Source organism: Colias croceus, chromosome 28, assembly GCF_905220415.1.
Source record: "Colias croceus chromosome 28, ilColCroc2.1".
Taxonomy (NCBI): domain Eukaryota; kingdom Metazoa; phylum Arthropoda; class Insecta; order Lepidoptera; family Pieridae; genus Colias; species Colias croceus.
In genome coordinates this window covers 3,181,257-3,200,651 of record NC_059564.1, presented here as the reverse complement: position 1 = coordinate 3,200,651, position 19,395 = coordinate 3,181,257, and the positions used below count along the sequence as shown (strand labels likewise).

At 33.7% G+C, this 19,395-nt stretch overlaps 4 protein-coding genes across 5 annotated transcripts in view; 3 read left to right on the top strand and 1 right to left on the bottom strand.

The window, feature by feature from the left end:
* Nucleotides 1-19,395, bottom strand: part of LOC123704008 (neuropeptide IMFamide) — a 48,421-nt gene that overhangs the window by 5,188 nt on the left and 23,838 nt on the right. The gene's annotated exons all lie outside the window — the stretch shown is intronic.
* LOC123704007 (probable inactive tRNA-specific adenosine deaminase-like protein 3) lies at nt 1,329-4,645 on the top strand. The gene is made up of 2 exons (XM_045652238.1): nt 1,329-1,519; nt 3,402-4,645. The coding sequence occupies exon 2, from the start codon at nt 3,412-3,414 to the stop codon at nt 4,522-4,524; it is 1,113 nt and encodes a 370-aa protein (XP_045508194.1). The 5' UTR covers nt 1,329-1,519; nt 3,402-3,411; the 3' UTR covers nt 4,525-4,645.
* Nucleotides 15,366-18,505, top strand: LOC123704009. Its single transcript, XM_045652246.1, has 2 exons — nt 15,366-15,576; nt 18,231-18,505. The coding sequence occupies exon 2, from the start codon at nt 18,293-18,295 to the stop codon at nt 18,503-18,505; it is 213 nt and encodes a 70-aa protein (XP_045508202.1). The 5' UTR covers nt 15,366-15,576; nt 18,231-18,292.
* The window catches only part of LOC123704012 (transcription factor CP2), a 31,819-nt gene continuing 31,003 nt past the window's right edge, over nt 18,580-19,395 (top strand). Inside the window, exon 1 of the mRNA XM_045652250.1 lies at nt 18,580-18,805. Coding sequence (XP_045508206.1) covers nt 18,580-18,805 — 226 coding nt within the window. The remainder of the gene's footprint in view (nt 18,806-19,395) is intronic.

The window sequence follows — 19,395 nt, the reverse complement described above, 5'->3', positions numbered from 1 at the left end:
CAACCAACACTGTCGCGCGTTGTTGTGCAAAGTTGCCGTACCTACATGTCGAGCGTCACAATTCACGTAAATTTTACCCAGTAGAAACGTGGCTTAACGTTACTATACGTATCTACATATTTAATTCCTTGTGGGAGTGTGCCCTACATATCGTTAATCGACTTGCAAATTCTGTAAACTTCAGAAATTGCGGTTATTGGTAATTGGCAAGTTTATGTTCAAGTGAACTTACCCTGTAAACTCTTCATTGCAACTAAATATAATATATCTAATAATATCTACATTAATAATTATTATACCTTATTTTATTATCTTTAATGGAAATTTGAAACTAAGTATATTTGATATTTTTTTTAATAAGTATATGAGTATTCCGTTGTTATAGTCGAGCCAATTTAATAGGCAACATTTGACGTCTATCAATTTTATCTTCATAGGGTGGTAACCTGCTTAAAAACATCGATTAAAGTGAATTAATCGATACGGACTTAAAACATTTGTCAATCGAACTTGAAACACATGTCAATAATTTATGATAATTTTTATTCCCAAGTAATCAATGCATTCGATTCTAGATGACAGATTTCGATTTTTAGAGTAACGTCTCTGGTATTTAAAAAGAAAAAAGGTTAATTGACACAAAATTGTGGCGACGTCAGTTCTTTAAATCAGAAATTGTTTACTATGTTTAGAATGGTTTATCAGTAAAATCAAATCCTAAAATTACTTGAATCGGTCATTATTATTATAAATATGTAATCGTAATTGGAAAAAAGTTAAGCAAATGTGCAGTTCTAACAAAACGAAATATCATGTTATTCTATGTCGTCGTTACTAGATTACGTTGTTGAATTTTGTTGAACTGTCAAATGTTGCCTATTAAAATGGCTCTACTATAAGAATTATAATTTATTCTTACAAATTATTAAGTTATGTATTGAAAGGCAACAGATCTATTATTTTATGTAAATGGATAGCCGATGACTTGCACCCAGGGCCAATTTTACTATACTAAGCAAAGAATGATCAACATCTTATCAATGATTAAAGGAGGTTTGCATATTATTTTACATAATAATATGTTGTATACAAGTTCATTTAACAAATTAAATATTCTAGGTTCCACTTTTTCTCGAAATATTAATAAAATCTTAAGATAATAAATAGCAGCTCTCCGCATAAACTTTACAAGTTATCATACCAATTTCTTTGAATTTTCAATACCAATACCATAGCATCCGATGAGTTTAAACTAAAATAAAAAAGCAAAAATGTTAATGCCAATGTCAAATTCCTTGTCAACTGTCAATTATTCAACGTCATTTATACAGAGGCAATTTTAATGGCTGCTCGTCGCTGTATTTTCTTAATTTCAACGTGTGAGAAATAAATAATATTCTATTGAGATAAAGATTAAGTCATAATTCCATTCAGTGCTTCAAGATTGAACTCGAAACAAGTGAGATATCAGAAATATCGCGACTCTGTTATTAGCAAATCAAGTGGAATTTTTAGTAAGGTAAAGTTATCAATAATTTATTTATATTGTCGTTATTTATCAATGAGACGAATTGGAAATGTGTGACTACGTGCCATAAGACATATTCTGAGAGTTCATTTCCACTACGTAATACAAGCTTGAGGGATGTGTAGGTATTAATTTTGTTCACGAATAACTTCACGTTGAAGGTGATAATTAAAACGCCGAAAACGAGACATTATATTATATAATTATCATAAATGTATATATATGCTTAAATACTCGTTCGAGATAAATATCTTGCATATTCAATCTTAATTTATTAATTGATAAAACAATATTATGTACTATTGTCATAAGCGGGAATATTATCGTCATGGCTCGTAATAGTCTAAACAAATAGTGATTTACACATTTAGATAAAGATCATGTACATTAGATATAGTTAAACATGTTCTGTTATTGCAATAGTATTGTATTAGGTATTATAATTCTAATAAGACTTCATTTGAATCTAATAAGAAAGTAAATGGTAGGTAGTTATCTAAGAATTATCGTAATTAATGCATGCAATTAGTAAAATTAACTATTCAAAAAATATCAATGCCTCTGCCTCATAATTGAAACAAAAAAACAACCACTTGTTTTCTGTAGCACACAATGTTATTGTAGTAGTATAGTTATTTTATAATACACTAGCCGCTCCGCGCGGTTTCACCCCCGTGGCTCCTCTCCTGTTGGTCGTAGCGTGATGGTATATAGCCTATAGCCTTCCTCGATAAATGAGCTATCTAACACCGAAAGATTTTTTCAAATCGGACCAGTAGTTCCCGAGATTAGCGCGTTCAAACAAACAAACAAACAAACTCTTCAGCTTTATACATTATATAGTATAGATTACTATAGTTGTATATTCATTACTATTATGAAGAAACTTACATTTCATATAAGAAAATTAGTCTCTTCATCTAAAAAAAAGTCATTCATTTGTATTGATAAAAGAAAAATAAATTATTTTATTTGTTTTTAATGTGAAAAATAAAATCATAAAAATAATAAAGACTTGATACTTATCGCATAAAAATAACGTACTATCTATCCAATTAGAATTATTTATACTTGTAATTAATAATTGTTCAAGCTGATACTTTATGCATTAATTAATATCTCATAATCGTTCCAATAATTGCTATTCATTTTGATGAATTTTATATTTGCTATATAATATTATGTCACTGTAAGATCTAGCACGCATGAGCAACTTTTGTCTCAGCAACTATTTTGTCTCTCCCATCAACTCTATGGGGAGTTGTGTCGCTATGTGCGCGCACTTTCTTACTAGCCCATAGAGTTGATGGGAGAGACTAAATAGTTGCGGAGACTAAAGTTGCTCTTGCACGCTAGCTCTAACATTCATTTCAATACCATTATTAAGTAACAAAAATAAAGTCTTAAATTGTTAATGGTTCCGAATACAATTTGATGAGACAATTTGGAGAGAAAACATGGCCGGGGCGGACCGCTAGAAGTAAATACCTATAGTTATTTGAATTTAAACCTTTTCATGACATTGAATGAAATGATTTTATATATTGAATAACAATGTCTGTGAAATATTTTAAAGTGAACAGGATATGTGATCATGTATAATTTTAGTTTCTCAACATATAGAAAAAAATGCAGCAGTTTTTTTTTCGTGATTCAATAGAGAATAACGTCAAAAAATTGTTATTAAAACTTATATTGTTATGTTTAAGTATTAAAAGTGTTATTTTTATAAAAATACCATTAGTGACAAGTTCAAATAAATCCAATTAGTGATGCTTATTTTAACTTGAAGGTAAATGTGACGTCAATACTATGTGTACCAACTTTATGCTTTAAGTGTGATGTGTGAATAGCAATTATGCTTTGTTTTCAGCAACTCGATAATGAATGAAAATACAGATTCGCAGCAACCACCTATAAAGAAAGCCAAATTGGACGAAGCTGATATGTTTTTAACTATTGATAAGTATATTAATCTTATAGAAACTACAGAAAAGCCGCTCAAGGTTGTTCTCAATGAGGAAGTATCAGCACCTCTGCCTATAACTAAAGTGTATGTTGGACATATCAAAGATGTTAAGGCTATATCGAAAACAGTCTTGTTACTAAACGAAAAGATGCCTTTAAAAGAATTACAGCACTTGAAGAGAGTGAAGAAACAAGAAATCGTGCTCTGTCCAAGTATTTATTTAAAAGATATTAGTATTGAGCAGTATCTGGTAGACTGTGATGAAAAACTAACAGATACTTTTGATTCTTTCAAAGAAGTAGATGTACCATTGTTACCACCAAAGTTGAAATCGCAATTTGAAGATACTAGAAAGTATTGGCCGTGCAATTTTCATCCAGATAAGTATTTGGAAAAATTGTTCAGTGATAGTGTGTTTTCTGCTGAGGAAAATGAACTGCATAGGCTGTATATGCGTTTAGTGTTTGTAGTGACGAAATGGTTTTGTGAAAAGGAGGGTATTTCTATAAATGACGTGATTTCTAAATCTACAGATTTAAATGTGACAGTTATCGTTGATCCAAGTATAAACAGTGTTGTTGCGATAGCCACAGATAACAGAATAAAGCATCCCATTCAACATTCAGCCATGTTGGCCATAGACAATGTTGCGCGAACGCAAAAAGGAGGAGCGTGGGAAATCGACCATAAACAAGACGATGACGCGTTCATAGATTTGGAATTGTTGACATTTTTGAAAATGGAATTTCGAAATGTCAAATTTGGGCACAGAAAGTTTGTAAGCAAACGGGATTGTAAGGACGGTATAGAGGTATCGGAAGAAGGGCCGTATTTATGTACGGGTTATTATGTATACATGTTAAGAGAGCCTTGCGTTATGTGTTCCATGGGTTTGGTTCATGCTAGAGCGAAGCGTATATTCTTTTGTTTCGACAATGAAGAAGACGGAGCGTTGAAGTCAAAAGCTAAATTGCAAACTGTAGCATCGCTGAATCATCACTTTGAAGTGTTTACCGGTTTTTTATAGCATAGGTATTAATTGTCTATGAAATAAGATTAATAATGTTTAATATTTTTTACAATATTTAATGTTTGTATTTTTGACTAAACTTGAAGTGATATTCTTTTACAATAAACAATTAAAATAACAGTAGAATTTTATTATCTTAAAAGCAATTATTTTAAGTTTGAACTATGCACGAAAGTAATTCATATGCATTTCGTTAATTTCTGAAGCATTATATTATCACAATATTATTAAACAATAACGCAAAAAGTATTGAAACAGTAACTATAATATAATAATATGGTCCATAGACAAAATTATGGTGTATACTTTTCTATTGCAAAACTAATGTGTACAAAAACCAATAGAGCATCGTGTTAATGTGATAGAATAACACATTAATCCTAAGCTAATCAATCCAACTTTACTAACCAAAACGAGGGTGTAGTCACTTATGTTCGAGTTGGACTAAAATGCAAAGTAACATTACCTACGCTCAATGATGCAAACTGTGTTATTCTTGAATTTCCTTATTCTCTGGCTGTAGTCGCGTTATATCGATCGCCATCTTTCAAGAACCTTGAACCGTTCCTTTCTAGCTTAGAAAGCGTACTTCTTTCTATTAAGTTAAACAAGAGTGTTGTGGTTATAGGAGATCTCAATATCAATATAATCTCAAACAACACAAATTCTTCAACCGATGACTATCTTAATCTGTTAGCATCACATGCATTGCTACCTGCTCATCTTTTTCCAACACGTGAAGGCAATTGTCTTGATCATGTGATGCTTCGCACACTTTTCAAAGCCACTACGTTGGTACTCGATACGATGTTTACTGACCATAACCCCGTCCTATGTTTTATTCATACTAAAATTGCACAACCGAATGAAAATGCTATTTTAAATTCTCGTATTGACATTCCCTCAGTTGTAAATGCCCTTGAAAATACCGATTTTTCCTCTGTTCTAGTTTCCTCAGATCCAGAAGAGTCTGCATCCCAGTTAGTAAACATCCTATCCTCCACAATAAGCTCTCATAGACGTACTGTGCATGTCCCCTCTAGAAAACGTATTATAAAGCCTTGGATTACACCTGGTCTTCTGAAATGTATTCGCCATAGAGATAAACTGTACCGTAAACATAAGAAAAACCCAGAAGATAATCAGGACAAATTAATCTTCCAACGCTACAGAACCTTCTGTAATAAGCTCTTAAAGAGAACTAAACGGGAATACGAACATACCAAACTTCAGAAGATCAGGAATAATCCAAGGGCCGCGTGGAATGTTATCAAGGAGCTGTCAGGAATTAAAACAAGGGAGTCTTATGCAAGTAATTTACTGAATCGGTTCACCTGTAAAAAGTCATCTGTCAATGTCGTCAATAATTATTTTGCTAATGTGGGTAAAGATATGGCTTATAAAATTATTCACAGTACTCGGAGTGCTTCCTCAAATTATTGTAATACCCCTGAGGCTTTTCCACAAAACTCTTCTCAATCTTCTATAAATTCGATGGTACTACTGAGTATCGACAATGATGAAATCCATAAAATTATTTGCAATCTTAAAGACAAATGTGCTGTTGGCTGGGATGGGATACCCACATCTGTCCTTAAATCGGCGAGGCATATACTCGTTCCTATTCTCTGTTACGTTTTTAACCTTTCCATCTCAAAAGGCATTTTTCCTACTGTATTTAAGAGAGCTGTTGTCCACCCGATCTTCAAGAGTGGAGATAGAGATGGTGTCTCTAATTACCGCCCAATATCTGTGCTTTCAGCTATTTCTAAAATCTTCGAAAAAGTGTTAAATAATAGGCTCCTTACTTTTCTTAACACCAATAATTTACTATCAAAAAATCAATTCGGTTTTAGACGTGGCCTATCCACGGAAGATGCTCTGTTGTCTTTGACCAATAGCATAATAAATAATTTTGAAGAACAAACGAAATCTGTTACTCTTTTTTTAGACCTCTCTAAAGCATTCGACACTGTCTCTATCTCTATTCTTATATCTAAATTGGAACGCTGTGGTATTCGTGGCTCTGTTCTGGATATTTTTGGTAGTTATCTTTCTGAACGTACGCAGTGTGTAGTTATTGATGATATTGTTAGTGAGCTTGAACCAGTTACTTTTGGCGTACCACAGGGCAGCGTCTTAGGACCTACCCTGTTTCTAATTTACATAAATGATCTGTGTAATTTGTCTCTTAACAACTGTAAAATAATTTCTTATGCCGATGATACTGCTTTGATTATCCATGCCCGAACTTGGGAGGAGGTTCGTAATGTTGCTGAAAATGCTCTAAAGATTGTTCAAGACTGGCTTCGACAAAACCTCCTCACGCTTAATATTGTTAAAAGTAAATACATAACTTTTGCCCCCAAATATTCTTCCCTGCCTCCCTCAAGTTTCAACATATCCGTACATGATTGTCTCAAGAGCGACCCTAGTGATCAATGCAATTGTATAAGTCTTGAAAGAGCCACTAGCTTGAGATATCTGGGCGTCACAATCGATCAAATGTTCTCGTGGAAGCAGCAGATCGATACTGTATGCTCTAAAATCAGAAAATTAACATTTGTGTTTAAACGCCTCAGAGGAGTCCTTGATATCTGTTACCTAAAAACTGTTTACTATGCATTGATTCAGTCTGTTACCTCTTACTGTATAACATCCTGGGGAGGCTGTGTCAAATCTTTGATGATAAGACTGGAACGAGCCCAACGGGCTGTCCTCAAAGTTCTCGTTAACAAACCTCTCCGCTATCCGACCAGCGAATTATATGCTCTTTGCCAAGTTCCCACCGTAAGACAATTGTTTATTCTCAAAGTTGTTCTGAGGAAGCACTCAGACACTGTGTATGACTTGGACTTTATAAATACTAGGCGCAGAAACGACAGAGTATGCGTTATTAAATATCGCAGAACAGCAATAGCTAGTCGCCACTATCTTTTCATAAGTTCGTTAATCTACAATAAAATTAATCAAGTCCTCAATATTTACCCACTCTGTCATTATAAGCTAAAAACCATACTCCTAAATTGGCTTCTATCCCTCTCGTATGATGAAACTGAACTAATTATTAAAACCACCATCTAAACTTCTACATTTCTCACTCAACCTCACAAACTCACATAATCTCACTCTCGCATACTCACACACATAACATTCACACACTCTCTCACAAACACATACCTGCACATTTTTGTCTTTTTAATTTTGTATAAGTAAATCGTCTTACTTACTTTTATCATTACTTTGTGTTTCTGTTTTGGAGATATGAATGTTAAAATTTGATTAGTGGAACTACTAATGTTTGGAGGCGGGCGTTGGCACCTGTGCCGCAGCTTATTTAAGCTTTTATGGGTGCCATCGTGCATAAAGTTTTTGTAATGTGTTGTTGTGTTCCAAATAAACAATTTTGATTTTGATTTGAAAATATTCAAGAATAACTTGATTGTTTATGAAATTAGCGCACATGGCAGTTCTTGCACCAAGTGCGGCATTGCCTCACATATTATTTACTATAGAATTTTCATAATATGTAGTTACATTCATAACTCTATGTCGCTAAACAAAAAAAATTACCTGTAGTACCTTTTAATCATATCATCACACATCAACATAACAATTAAAATATTAAATCTACATTTCTAATAGTAGACAGTAGGTAGTAGAAAAGAGAGAGGATAATCGTAGAGGATAAACTACATAATATAGGGTGTCCCAATAAGAACGCAAGATTTAAATTTGACATAAAACGCAGATATTTAAAAAAAATTGTGAAAACTTTATTATATCATAAAGTAGACAAGATGAGGTTATGTTTGGAACAACACATCAGGTAATGGCCGCCGCGGCTTTGCTGGCACATACGCGATCTTTTCATGAAATTTTCAATGACCGTTTTACATAAATGCTGTGGTATTTCATTAATACAGCGTCCAATTTCGTCTTTTAAGGCTTGAGTCGTCGTCGGCTTAATCGCATAAACCATCGATTTCAAAAAACCCCTAAATCGCATGATCTAGGTGGCCAATTATGGTCCCCAAAGCGTGAAATAACACGACCGAGAAATGACTGATACAGCAATTGTATTGTTTCTCTGGCTGTATGACAGGTGGCGCCGTCTTGTTGAAACCACATCCCCTCCAGCATGCAAGACGCAAATCTTTCGTCAAAATTCGCTGCATAGTGGATTCGGAAACACCAATTTTTGGAGCTCGTTGTTGAATTGAGATGGATGGAGTTTGAGCGATATCATCACGTACAGCTGCGATATTTTCGGTTGATCGACCTGGTCGAAGGCGCATTGTTGTCTTTACATCACTAACAGACCCAGTTTCAGCAAATTTTTCCATTAATCTCTTTACTGATCGCAATTTCTTTGATCGCAATTTGCGTATTGTATAGCCGCAAAACTTTCACTATTTTGGTAAAACAAATTTTACAATGAGAATGCGTTGATCCTTCGTTTAGCGTTCCATTTTTACTAACCTTATACCTTCTACTAAAAAAAAAATAACACTTGTTGATATGTCAAACAATGACACTTCGAATGGCGCCAAATTTAAATCTTGCGTTCTTGTTGGGACACCCTATATTATAAATTTGTTGTCGCCTTTAAGTTGTAAACACCGCGAGATTGCAAAATAAGCTATCGAAAAATTGTAATTGGGCTTACAATTTAACGCATTATTTTTCTAAAGATTATAATCTATTAACTTGAAACCTTTAAATTGTGAATTCATGTGTCTAATTCCACCTTTCCATCTGCAAGATAACTTCCGCGAGAAATGTCCGACAGCCTGTCTGACAGCAGCATGCAAGTCTACTTGCAGGTGGAAACGCGGAATTAGTCTTGCAAGCTACTGTCAGATGATAACACGGCCTTATTCTGTAAAATTGTTGAAGTCAGAGTGACAAAGGGATTGAATTGCTACGTGATTTCCGCAGATTGACTTTCGCATTTATTACATCAGACGACCAGATGTTATCTTTGCTCCAATATTTCACAATAATTAATCAAATTATTTAATATGAATAGCTACAAACGTTTTCACATGTTCTAGCTCTAAATTTTATAGATCATATAGATGCATATATTATGAGCTATGTTTGTATTTATAGATTGGTAACAATATTATATACGAATCGGTTAATCTGAATGAATAGACGACCTTGCCATTCATTGAATAATTTGTTTGATTGAACTTTACGGGGCGTGTACACTGTACATACGTGATTATATATTTATAGTCTATTAAAGATTCCTAGATTGTTAGGGTTCCGAACGACAAGAGGAAAAACGGAACTTTTATAGGATCAGTTTGTAGTCCGTCTTTCTGTATGTCTGTCACAACCCTTTTTCTCAGGAAGGCGTAGAGGTATCAAGCTGAAATTTATTAAAAAAAATTATTATACTTTATAGTATCTACAGATACTAAAGGAATATTAATTGCTAAAGGTATACATTTAAACTTACAACATAATTAAAATTGGTTCGTTCGGAGCCCTCGGTGCACAAGTCCAACTCGCACTTGGCCGGTTTTGTTCATGCATTAAATATATCACTGATTTGATTGTTATTAAAATAAATCTGTATCAAAATTTGTTGCGTAATTTTCAAGATTTAAGCATACATAGAGGCGGGCTGACGATGGCAGCTTTGTTTTATACTATGTAGTGATGTATAATTTGTATAAACATGTTTTCCTATCGTTTCTGTGCGCTTAAAATGTCTCACATGATGTTATTCGTAATTGTATAATTATTTTTCCAATTATTTAAGTATTGGGCTTTCATTTATTATTCGTACCTATTGTGTCTTTTGTCAAAAAATTCGTTAACATTCTAGAACTTATCAGAAAAATGCATTACACTGTTCGTAAATTGAAATGATGTTTCAAAATATTGTTTTCGTGCTTTTTCGATAGCACGTGTTTTTCATGATATGATATCATTTAATATACTTAGTTGTTAACTGTTTTTATAATTTAACAGGTTTTAAATATAATAAAGAAACTCATAATAATGTGTTGTATGAACATTTTTCACCAATTTTTACCAATTACAAAATATCTATGGATAGATTTACTATAAGCATTATGGCCATAGGCTGTTCTATGACGATTTTTAATCTGTCCTAAAACATTCCGTTGCACCAATTGTAGTGGTCCCCTCATTGTTACAATTTAACTGCAATCCAGAGTCGAGTCGGATTTCTGGCGGTACGCATGCGTCCGATTTGAATTTAAAAAAAAAATTAAGCTCATAGTGACAGAATGGAATCGAGATGCGTTCGCGCTATTGACACGTTTTGGTGAGTTTGTTGTCTGTGGTTGCTTTTTTTGTAGATTATAAATTTGTTATGAGTTTGTGTTATAAATGGTCTGGTCTGATCTTCGATAATTAATTGAATTGAAGCATAGTATTGTATAGTACATTGCAATGCATTGAGATACTCCTATTGGAAACATTTCAATTAAAGACGAATTACTTTAATTAACAAAATAGATTTTTTATAACTTTATGAATCAATCTTAGGATTATACAGTACAATACAATACATTATACATTATGATAATAAAGTCCTTTTGCTTTCCTAACTAAGTTTTACCATTATATAAGAAGCATAATAATTAAATATTTACTATCAATACATTTCAAAACGTTTTTATACGTTTTTTTAGTTTTCCAATAATATTTAATCTTAACTTAGCATGTTCTTACTTCTTCCCTAATTTATTCGAAGCAATATTGAATTGATTTTATAAATAAAATATTATCTTTTTATGCAAACCCATAGACAACGCAAAAAAATCATTTAAATTTCGAACGAAGTCTAGAATGCAAAACCGCGACAAACCCACGGCTACTAGTTTGAACCCAATACAATCAATCCCACTTATTATGTTGACAAGCTCTTATACGATGTTTCCTTATTACCTCCATATAAGGTTGATATTCCATAGCGTTGTATAATTGGCTGGTCAATTGTTAAATAAGGTCCTTCCCTTGACGTTTGACAGAGGTGAAATTGAAGGAATGAGCTGCGTCGTGAAAAAGTGTTGTCATGTTTATATTTGTCTATGTATGTTGTTTAATTGGTATTCAACGACAATTTTAATTAATTAATAGAAGCTATAATAGCGATGAATTAGAAGGATATAGGCAGATACAGTGGTTGCAGAATTCATGAGACCAATGCCTATGGGCAGAAAAACTATCATACTTATCTCATTATTATGATTATAGTCTCAAAAACGTGCATACCACAATAATTTCTTGAGAAATAAATGTCTGAAAGTTCAGTAGATAATCCTGAAATTTATTTAATTCTAGCTTTACCCTTGCATCCAATTCTCTTGCGAGAACTTCGCGTAAAAGCTGTACCTTTTTCCATCCCTTATTTCACTCGTATAAGTTACTATCTGTGCTCTGCGGTTTTAGCCGCATTGCTCCGCTTCTTTTGGTCTTAGCGTGATGATATGTAGCCTATAGCCCTCCTTGATAAGTGTATTGAAACAAATGTGCCATTCCGATGCAGCTGATAAAATTCAAAGGACGTAATTCTAGATGTTTCAGTCATGTGAGACCGTGGTGAATTGACTTGCAGCTAATTGCGTCGTACTTAACAAACTTCGTACGAATGTACTTAGCTAGATTGCTTGATAAACTTCGTACAAATCTACTTTTAGAACTACTGGGCTGCTTCGAATTAAGATGTAGGGAATCTGGTTAAAAAATTGGTGCAGAAAAGACAAATGTTTCCTTGATACTGTGGTTACCCTCTAAATATTAGAATCTACCTTTTGTGGATACTTACTATAAGAACTTTAGTTTGTCTGGGCAAAGAAAGTCTATCAAGATTACCCATATAGTAAATCGATCAGGCATAAGATGCGAAATGCTTTCTCACACTTTCCAAAGAGTTACTAAATCATCTCTGTAAATTATATGCCCATTTCCAATTTGTTCAAGGGATTGAAATAAAGCGCATTGCGCATATTTTAAATACATTTGCTCCAAGTTTAAGGACCTAATAATATGACATATCATGTACCAATTGCGTGATTAAAGCAACCCAATTTTCGTTACAGATCACGTGTTTGAGCGAGAGATACAAGATCCAATTTGTGCGACAGGGACGGGTATATTTCAATCGGCTGGTCCGTCGAATTCATTAATGGGAATATTTGATGTTGTAATGAAGACATTTCCCCAGGAGCTGCGGCTTGTTGATTGACTAATTCTTTTGGGCTTCCATTAATGGTGAGGGAATTGGTATTTACGTGTTTATGTTTTATGTATAAAAAATATAATACATTCTACATAATATTATGTACCTACATGTAGGACAGCACACACAGATATTAAGAAGTATAAATTATATAATGTTTCTGCTTAAAGATCACGTGCAGTTTACTTTAAAATAGTCATTCTTAAATTCTGCTTATTCCGATGAAAAATGAACTATATGATATGCATTAAATACATAGACCATACGAATATCCAATGACTAATTCCAAATAGTTTTCATGTTTTAAGCGAAACGTGAACACGAATAAAGTGCATCAACATTCAATAGGAAAATGTAAATATTGAAAAGTAGTTTGAAAGGGTAGGATTATGTGCTTTACCAAAAAAGGTTTCAGTTTAGTTTAAAGTTTAAACATCTACACGTGGAGTTTTAAAACAAATATTCGCCACCAGGTTTTGATACATTTTTGCTAAGGTTTTATTTAAATCTTATTCGATTACAAGAGCAATTAATTTGACCACTTGTGGGCTTATAACTGATACCCTATTATCCTGTCAGTTTAAATAATTAGGGTAGACATATTATAATGTAGGTCCCGCAAAACATCCGCTTATTATATATTTAGGTTAACAATCTGAATATGATATGAATAAGACTATAATAAATATAATATAAATTAATCTATAATATAAAAATGAATCGCAAAATGTGTTGGTAAGCGCATAACTCGAGAACGGCTGAACCGATTTCGATAATTCTTTTTTTATTATATTCCTTGAAGTACGAAGATGGTTCTTGTGGAGAGAAACCGTAAACATGTACCACGGGCGAAGCCGGGGCGGACCGCTAGTTAATATATAAAAAATATAATAAATTACTCTTCTTGTAATTGTAATTGTTCTTGTATTTCTTATCCTAATTACATACTCTATATAACTGTGGAGTAAATATGTGCCTTTTTGAAAATGTTAAAACATCGATAAGCAAGTACTATATAGAATAAACAATATATTAATTCCTACAAACGGCTACATCAAGGAAGACGTGCGATATTAATACGTATCTATATTTTAGGACCTGATTCCCGAAGAAGTAATTCATATCTATGCAAAATAAATGGTCATATGAATACCAAACATGAGTCAATTCGATCTTATTTCCAAGATCACATCACAATTATTAGGAACTAGCTTTCCGCCCGCGGATTCGCCCGCGCAGTCAAAGAAAAACCCGCATAGTTCCCGTTCCCGTGGGATTTCCGGGATAAAACATATCCTATGTCCCGGGGTAAAAAGTAACCTATGTCCTTTCTCGGGTATCGAAATATCTCTAGACCAAATTTCATGCAAATTGGTTCAGTAGTTAAGGCGTGATTGAGTAACAGACAGACAAACAGAGTTACTTTCGCATTTATAATATTAGTATGGATTCCACCAGTTTCCGATGATTCGCACAAAACAATCGGATGACAATGAAAATTAAAACCATTCCATGGAAACATGGCGTCACTGAATTCGCCACAACGACTCCGCGAAGCAGCCTCTTAATTGTCCCAATAAATATCAATTATAAAGCAACGACGAACAAAATGATTGCCTTAAATTGTGCTCCTGGAAGCGAACCTTATCTTGGGACGTATCTTAAGATGCTGAGAAGGTAAAATATGTATGAAAAATGGTTCGATTTTAGCGACAGATGTTGAAAGAGATAGTAGCTAGTGTGTTTGATAAACGTGCTTTTTAATTTACAAAAAGAAAAAATCTTATTTCCTCTGAAAAGTAAAATGTACTACAAATTGAAACAATAGAAGATACGACACATAACAAGTAATTATATCCTGCCACTTGGTGAATACTTATACTTATACACTGACATACAATACATATAATATATAGAATTTCTGACGATTTCGGCCGATTTAAATCACGCTTGAAGATCTTAAAACTAAATTTTTGAAGACAAAAAAAAAACAGATAATCCGGTTTTCTCAATATCATGATGATGATTGAACACGGGTTCATCATGTTCCGTCCTTCCAAGTTAAACGATTCCTGGTCGACGCGGCACTAATTCTAGAATCATGCAAATTATAATATTTACTTTTAGATGTTCGTTTGCTTGCTTGGATATCAAAATATTAATTTGGGATGGCAAGAAAATTGAACCTATGTTACCATTTTCAAATTGGTTAAACTGTTCAGCAATTGTCATTTTGTGTCCATAGATTTTTCAGCAGGTAATGGGATGATTTCATTATTCGTTCTAATCGAGCCTTTTGTAATATTTTCCATTTAGACCTATTTAAATCTTAGGAAGTATTATGTTAGTTGATAAATTTGGAGAAACGGAATATATACTTCGTTTCCTTAATTTGCTAACAATTGCAGTTTGATACATGTCCTTAAAGAATTAAATATCTCAGAACATACAGAACCAAAGACCAGACAAAAGGTACCCAACGCGTTGACCCGTCGTTGCATGACCCTGCCAAGTGATCCCAATACTCCGATGCTCGTGCGCCATTGGCCAAGGAATTAACGACACTTATTCGTATGCCCGCTACCAATTTAGCAATAGAAGTACTCCATACGCCGTCCACGAAATTAACGTTCGCACCGGAAAGCGGCATTTTCATGGCACGACGAGGATCGCGTACAAAATGGTAGACTAACATGCGAAGACGGTAGTGGTGAGGCGCATGCGAGATAGATTTTCGCCAATATGGCCGGTGAGGTGTGAAACGTGCGAGCACTGGACTCGATCCTTGTGGATGCATTGTGTTTGGACTAGGACGGTTTAAGGTGAGGGTTCTGTGTTCAGTTCTGGGTGGAATGGTAATGTAGATTGTGGATTTTCTATTTGATCCAGGTGGCTTTGATACTTGGATGTTCTGCTGGGTAAGACTCGGAAGAATTGCTCTAGAGGTTTTGAAATTATAGACAACAATTTAAAAACAAAAAGGAAACAAATTTTGTTATCTCAGGTTTAATATTTTTTTAGTATGATCATCGATCATGAAAAAATAAACCTTGTCTGTGTTTTCAGTCGTAAGTTACACGTTCCTCATTTCATTTTTTTGGTTATTTTGACGGTTTTTTAATTATGACAGTAATTGTTATTCACATATTTTAATTTGGAATTAGATCGTTATTTCCGTTATTGAGGTTTTTTCACCATTCCGAAGTACTTTTATTGATTTAATACGAAAAATAATTAAACAGCATAGTCAAAAAATTGCCCAGGAGTAATAATTCTTATAGATACATGGATATATAATGATCGCACTTTTTCTATCATGCGCATGCGGCTAATTTCCTCTATAATTAAGTTAACTTTGACCAAAATGAATAATTTCTGCTATTTTTCTATATGTATTCCCATATCATATTCTACGTTAGTTATTTCCTGACCAATATCACTGGAAGGCCTTAGAGATTCGCCAATTTGATTGAGTTATTCATATTTGATGGCAATTTCGGAGACACGATTCGATTTCAGAAGATATTTTCATATTCTCTATTTCAGCGTCTATTTTAGTTGTTTCTCTATTCGATTTTGTTTATAAACTGGCCTAAAATTGAAGATTTTGGTGTGCAATAGGCTTTTTATTTTTCACTGTATCTGCGTATTGTGATGATATTGTTTTTGCACAATGAAGACTTGTTCAATGTATGAACATTGTTGAGAATTGTTAGAATAGAAACTCTAAAAAGAACTAATTTTAAGTTTGAAATTGAGTTTTCAATTTTTAATAATGCAATGGGACTATACGGTAGTTCAGCTACCCGTGCAAAAAATGTATTGGGTACGTCAAAATCCTACTGATTTTAAACCATGGTAGTATTTCGTCCTGCCATTTCATGAAGTAGTATTTCTTCTCTCCAAGTTATGAATAAATCACGTATGCTTAATGTGAATTCATGTTAATAATTTATTTTGTTTTTCTTTTGTTCTACTCCTAATTCCATCTAAACGGCTTGACCGATTTTTGTGAAATTGTTCCTGTATATTGCGATTTAATTATTCTAACCTAGACTTCTTATTTTGTTTAGCGTATCTAGAAAATGTATGCTGTGCACAAATTTAAACATTAAATTATTTATTAAGTTTGGCTCATCAAAATTACCACGAAAAATTAGAAAAATGTTTTTATATTCTCTTGATAACACTCTGTAGGTTGTAGCTATACATTCTTGAGTAGCTCCTGAACAACTGCGTTCATAGAGTCTAATAGAATAAAAGTCTGAATTGAACAAGGAAATTGTTTCCTTCTCGCTCTATTAATTTATTGGCGTGGAGCCTTGACAGTTCGTTAAGTGGTCCATTGTGTGGGAAAGAGACGACGGTATTCGCTCAGCTTCTAAGAGATGGATAATTGCTTTTAAATTTGCGAGAATTGTATCGTTGACTTTGTTAATGATTTGCGTGTGTTACAATTATTCCAGCGATGTTTGTGTGTTTGAACATTTTAAATATGAAACGCATGAAAAAAATATTGATGCAATATAACTGAAAGGAAAATAATTCCTATTGAACATTTAGCGATTCAAAATAGGCACAATGCTTTTTTGATACGAAAAAACTAAAATATGAAAAATAATTTGACTAAGGTGGTCCCTACTATTTACCATGTAATTTTTAAAAATTTCATAGTCCTTTTAGTTATCAGAGTCAAAAATTATTCAAATAACGGATGAGGTATAAATTTTACTATGTCAAATCTCTTACGCAAATTTTGATAGCAATAAACACTGCCCAGAATTACATAAATTTTATTTGTAGGCCGCAAAACTGCTGATCTATATTATTACATAATATTTATTACTTTTCAAAGTGTGATATTATTACAACTCACATTTATATGTATTTGATTTTGATAAGCATTCTTTGATGTATTTTTCTATATAAATTATTACCAAGAATAATTAAAATGATGATTAGGGAACTTTTATTTATAAGTACTAATAGTCCCTTAATCCTGTATATTGCTAAGTTAATTTCTTAATGTTAAAATTTAATTACTGTTTAGAAGTCAGAGCTATCAAATATTTAGTTCTATCTGTGATTAGACAGATTTCGCTTAAATTTGAAAATACCTACCATTCATATTATGTACTAGAAATCAAGCCTACGTTACATTTAACATTGTTACAAAACAATGAACTATAGAATACGTTACTTCTGTTTGTGCCCAGTGAAATTTCTCTTTAATTTGGAAATTCCTACCTTTCCTCGCCTCCAAAAAAATATAGCTTCGTACGTAACCTATTTTACATATGTACCTACTTCTAAATGCAGTTTCTTGCCAGTTCTTCTCCATAGATACTGCTCTCTGAATAAATGTTAAAATTATGTTATGACGATTCAAAAGTGCTTATAGAAGAAGTCTAATTAAATAAATAAATTTTCGAGTTTGATTTTAAGTGAAAATTGACCATGTCCCCGTTAATTCCAGGAGCCGTAGCATCCGCCTGAAACCGCAAAGCTTCTTGCACACGCCACGAACCTGCGTGCCCCATGGAGGCCATTCCCACGCTGCGAACGTATCTAATCGGCAACCGCTTCACGAAGAAAACGTTCCCCGGCCTACTGCACCACATACAGTACCACCTCTGCAGGTCCAGCACCAACATGCTGTTGAAGATCGAGAACCAGCTGCTCCAGAGACACCGGCAGCGAGAGACCACCGGCATCAAGAAGCTGTACAATTCGTTCTTCGTGCTGTTCTAACCGAATCGTTGCTACATTAAAGTTATCGTTCGTTCGTTAAGTGACTATAGTGCGCGGGCGATGGCCCGTTTGTGATGGAATATTTTGGTACAGACAGGGACTGTATTATGCATGAGGGTGGTAGGAAGGAGGACTTGGCTTGGGAGTCGAGCGTGAGGCTCTCGCTGGTCGGCACGGAGGACTTCGGCATGTTCCTCGAGGAGCGGGAGGGGAGGAAGAGGAAGTGGGGCGAGGGGAGGGGTAGGCGCGAGGAGGGGGACGACAGGGAGCAGAGGAAGGTGCCGCCCAAGAAAATTATGGGTGAGTGACTACGTACATACAGTAAAAATTGACATATACCTTCATGTACAACGTATATGTCAATTTTTTTATGAAATTGTCTTGAGTTGAGAGCAATTTTTGTTTTTTCATTTACCTACTGCAAACAACTAGGCTCATTGTCAACTATTAGAAGGACGTCAAAAATGCAATAGTTGCGTTGTGTAAAACATTGAAATTAACACCTTATTTCGTGGCGGTAATGTTCAAAGTCGCATCGCTAATGGAAAACTCTGTCTTATAGACGCGTAGGCAGGGTTTTGCTTTGGACAATATTTGAACGTGAGTCTAGTTGTTTATTGTATGACGCGGACGTACGTGTGTGGTTTAAGTAGTATAATAATATAGAAAATAAAAATGTTAAACATACTCAACTTCTATGTCTAGTATTAATAAATTATTTGTATATTAAGTTTTTGAAAAAAATATTAACAGTGGAAATCTCCAATCATGATAATCGAATGAAACAAACTATCACATGTCATGTGATATTTTATATATTTTGTAAAACTATAACAATATGAAGATGAAAACTCTTCTTTAATAAAAGCAATTAAAATCTATTTAAAATC

Bases quoted from the DNA above. Each gene is read 5' to 3' on its own strand.
- LOC123704007 (XM_045652238.1), top strand. From the start codon at position 3,412: ATGAATGAAAATACAGATTCGCAGCAACCACCTATAAAGAAAGCCAAA.
- LOC123704009 (XM_045652246.1), top strand. From the start codon at position 18,293: ATGGAGGCCATTCCCACGCTGCGAACGTATCTAATCGGCAACCGCTTC.